The sequence below is a fragment of the Phaethon lepturus genome, unplaced genomic scaffold (assembly GCF_000687285.1).
Source record: "Phaethon lepturus isolate BGI_N335 unplaced genomic scaffold, ASM68728v1 scaffold46467, whole genome shotgun sequence".
Lineage (NCBI taxonomy): Eukaryota > Metazoa > Chordata > Aves > Phaethontiformes > Phaethontidae > Phaethon > Phaethon lepturus.
In genome coordinates, this window is record NW_010553456.1 from 277 (window position 1) to 3,612 (window position 3,336).

At 61.2% G+C, this 3,336-nt stretch overlaps 1 protein-coding gene across 1 annotated transcript in view; it reads left to right on the forward strand.

Annotated features, from left to right (window-relative positions):
* TJP3 (tight junction protein 3) overlaps window positions 1–3,336 on the forward strand; it is a 7,627-nt gene that overhangs the window by 276 nt on the left and 4,015 nt on the right. Inside the window, 10 exon segments of the mRNA XM_010291540.1 lie at window positions 189–291; window positions 480–933; window positions 1,239–1,342; window positions 2,287–2,449; window positions 2,529–2,619; window positions 2,843–2,911; window positions 2,944–2,998; window positions 3,046–3,075; window positions 3,077–3,159; window positions 3,302–3,334. Of these exon segments, the coding sequence (XP_010289842.1) occupies window positions 189–291; window positions 480–933; window positions 1,239–1,342; window positions 2,287–2,449; window positions 2,529–2,619; window positions 2,843–2,911; window positions 2,944–2,998; window positions 3,046–3,075; window positions 3,077–3,159; window positions 3,302–3,334 (1,185 nt within the window).

A 3,336-nucleotide genomic window follows, 5' to 3' on the forward strand; every position in this document is an offset into this window, starting at 1 on the left:
ACATGGGGACATCGGGTTGCTCACTGCCAGCAGTGACGGGAAGGGCAGTGAATCGCTCCTGCAGGGACAGGGTCAGCACTGCTGCCACCCTACCCGGCTGGGATGGGGTCTCCTTGGGGCAACAGCTGCCCTCGCCACCCCACCAGCTCTCCCCCGGGGCAGAGCCATGGCTGTCTTTTCCCTCCCAGGAGGAAGGATCACATTGTGATGGTGAATGGCCTTTCAATGGAGAATGTCTCGTCCTCCTTCGCTATCCAGACACTTAAAACCTGTGGCAAGATCGCCAACATCGTGAGTGTGCCGTGCAGTGGGACAGGGCTGGCGTCATGCATGGGACCGCGCCGTGCCTGTTCCCATCCCAGCTCCCCTGTCTCACACACCCCGGGATTCCCATTTGGGGCTTGGAAATTGCTGTAGAAACATCTCCTGGCAGAGATAGCTGCACCCACCATCCTTTCCTTCTCACTTTCCACCTGCAGACACTGAAAAGACCAAAGAAGGTCTACCTCCCCGTGAGCAAGAGCAGCCCTGAGTCGCCCACCGTGCCCCGGCGCGATGACTCAGATGAGGACTACAGGTCGCACGGTGCGGATCCAGCCCTGCACCACTCCTGGGATGACCTGGACCACAGCCAGGGCTATGACGGGGACTCATCCAGCGAGAGGAGCTCCGGCCACCACCGGGATGACTACCTCCACCACAAGCCAGTGTCCCGGAGCCGGAGGCGAAGCCAGGACAGCAGCCACCGGAGGCAGAGCCCAGGCAGCAGCTCGGATAGGAGGGGCTACAGCCGGCATCGCTCTGCCAATGGCTTCGGCCACAAAGGGGACACCAATGGGCTGGCCCTCGTGTCAGGCTTCAAGTGGCTGCCGCAGCGGGATGTGCCAACAAAGCCCATCACATCAGTCCTGGTGAAGCAGAAGGAGAATGAAGGTGAGGGTCTCCTGCTCCCTCTGTCCCTGGGTCTTGTCACCTGATTTTTGGTCCTGCGTCCCCCTGGGGAGGAGGCGATGGCAGGCTGGTGCCAGGGTCTGGCATGTGGCGAGGGGTCCGTGCATGCCATGCTGGGTGCACCAAACCTGCCTGGCCTTAGCCTGGGGTTGCAGAGCTCAGATTTGGTGCTTGCTAGTCCCCAAGGCGAGCCAGGGCAGGCTTGCGGGGATGGTGGCGAGGGGGAACCTTGAGGAGGTCCTACATCTGCCTAGCTCTGGCACTGTCATGGGCTCTCTCTGGCACAGATTATGGCCTGAAGCTGGGAAGTCAGCTCTTCATCAAGCACATAGTGGAGAGCGGGCTGGCAGCAAAGCGCAGCTCCTTGCAGGAAGGAGATCTCATCCTGAAGGTACAGGGTCCCATACAGGGGTGCACAGCACTTGCTGGGGATCTCATCTCCCCCTCTCCGGGTGGCTTGTCCTTGGCTAGTGTCACCACAGGGGATAAGCCAAGAGTGTGTTTCTCTCTGCTGCTGGCAAAGGATGGCGGCTTGGCCGAAGGCAGCTCTGTCTGGTGCCCGCACCCTGTCCTGGCTCCCCAGCCATCACCAGGGACCCTGCTTGGGCTCTTGGGGACCAGCTCCCCGCGACGCCGAGGCTGGCTGGTTGAGGCAGCCCCGCGGCGTTCAATCAGGGATGGTGCTTTGTCCCACTGCCACAGCAGGATCGTGTCTGCCCCACTGTCCCTACGGCATGTGGTCCCCTGCCACGTATGCACGTCCCTGCCGGGGGAAGCAGTTGGCCCTGCTTCACTTGACATACTCTGAAGACCGGAGTTCAGGTCTTCAGAGTATGTCAAGTGAAATGATGCTTAAAGTATTTGGGGAAGAGGAAATAGAGGAGGGAAATGCTTCGTTTGCACACATGGGCCAGGCAGACCCGCAGCTTCTGGGAACTGGGGCAAATGGAAGGGATTTCATCCCAGCAATCTGTTGGGAAAAGCTGCTGCACCTCAGGGAGATCACAGCCCCATGGTCCACTAGGGGCCTGACTCACTGGCACCAGCTCAGTGCGTGGAAGGACAGCACTGGGCCAAGGTCAACATAAAACTGAGCTTCAGGCAGCATCTGAGCGGGTCTCTGCAGCTCCTGCCTTCATGCAGCACTCCCCTGCAGCTAAAGGTGGGAGTTAATTAGGCTCGCTAATTTGTTTCCTCTGTGCCGGATGAGGCCCCACTGGGAAGCAGCCAGGAACATGGACACTGCCCAGAATTAGGCGAAGCCATGGGAGCTGGCACCGGGTGGGGCTTTCCTGGGAGCAAGTGCCCTGAGGCCTCCCGCTCTGCGCCCTCCAGATCAATGGGGTGGCCAGTGAGGACATGTCCCTGGCTGACACCCATCAGCTCATTGAGCGGACAGAGGGGACCCTGACCCTGCTCATCCTCCGGGACCACCGGCAGTTCTTGGTCAACATCACTGATGTAGGAGACAGCCAGAGCGACAGCTCCCGGATGGATGGTGAGGGGACACGGTGATGGGGCCAGGGGACAAACACACAGCACAGGTCACTAATGCGTCTCCCCTCCTGTTGCTGCAGACATCTCTGACATTGACTCTGAACTGTCCCATCCGCCATCCCCTGAGACCTCCCTGCAACCTCCAGCTGCTGCCAGGATGAATTCACCACCGTAAGCCCCACACCATCCCCATCAGCCCCTCTTTCCCCCATCAGATCCCCTTGTGTTCTCTGTCTGTCTGGAGGGGCTGGTTCTCCTCCACTCCAGAGCCAGCTTACCCTGGAGGTGGGACTGCCATTTAGTCCCCATCTTGCTCCGCTTGGCACTGCCTGCCCGTACCCATCCAGCGCCTGCTTCCGTGACCTGCCTAAATCCTGCCCCAACTTTGTTCCAGGGAGAGGAGACGACTGAACAGGGACCCTGCGGCAGACACGATCGTGGGCAATGTGTGGGGCCCTGGTGAGTGAGCTCAGATCAGGCTGCGAGACCTCAGAGCACTGAGTAGGCTCCAGGCTCCTGCGTGTCTCCGCTGCCCGAACCCCCCGGCAGAGCTGTGCCAGGTCTCGCTGTGCCTCGGCTGCCCCAGCAGCGGTGCAGCCACCGCCGCCTCCTGGACCAGCTCTCCTTCCCTGCAGACCTGGAAGCTGTGGAGGGGGATGGCTGCCACGGCCCCCATGCTAGCCCTGCTGCCCAAGCTGCCCGCAAGGACAGGTACGTCTGCGAGAGGTGGTGGGGAAGGGCTGGGGGAGATGGGGAGCTGCTCCAGCACAGGACTGGGGTCACAGGGCCAGTGACCCCCTGCGCTGTTGCCGGCACGTCACTGCCGGGATGACTGCGGCTTCCCCCATGGCAGGTACAGCGCCGACTCCAGGGTCGTGCGCTTTGTGA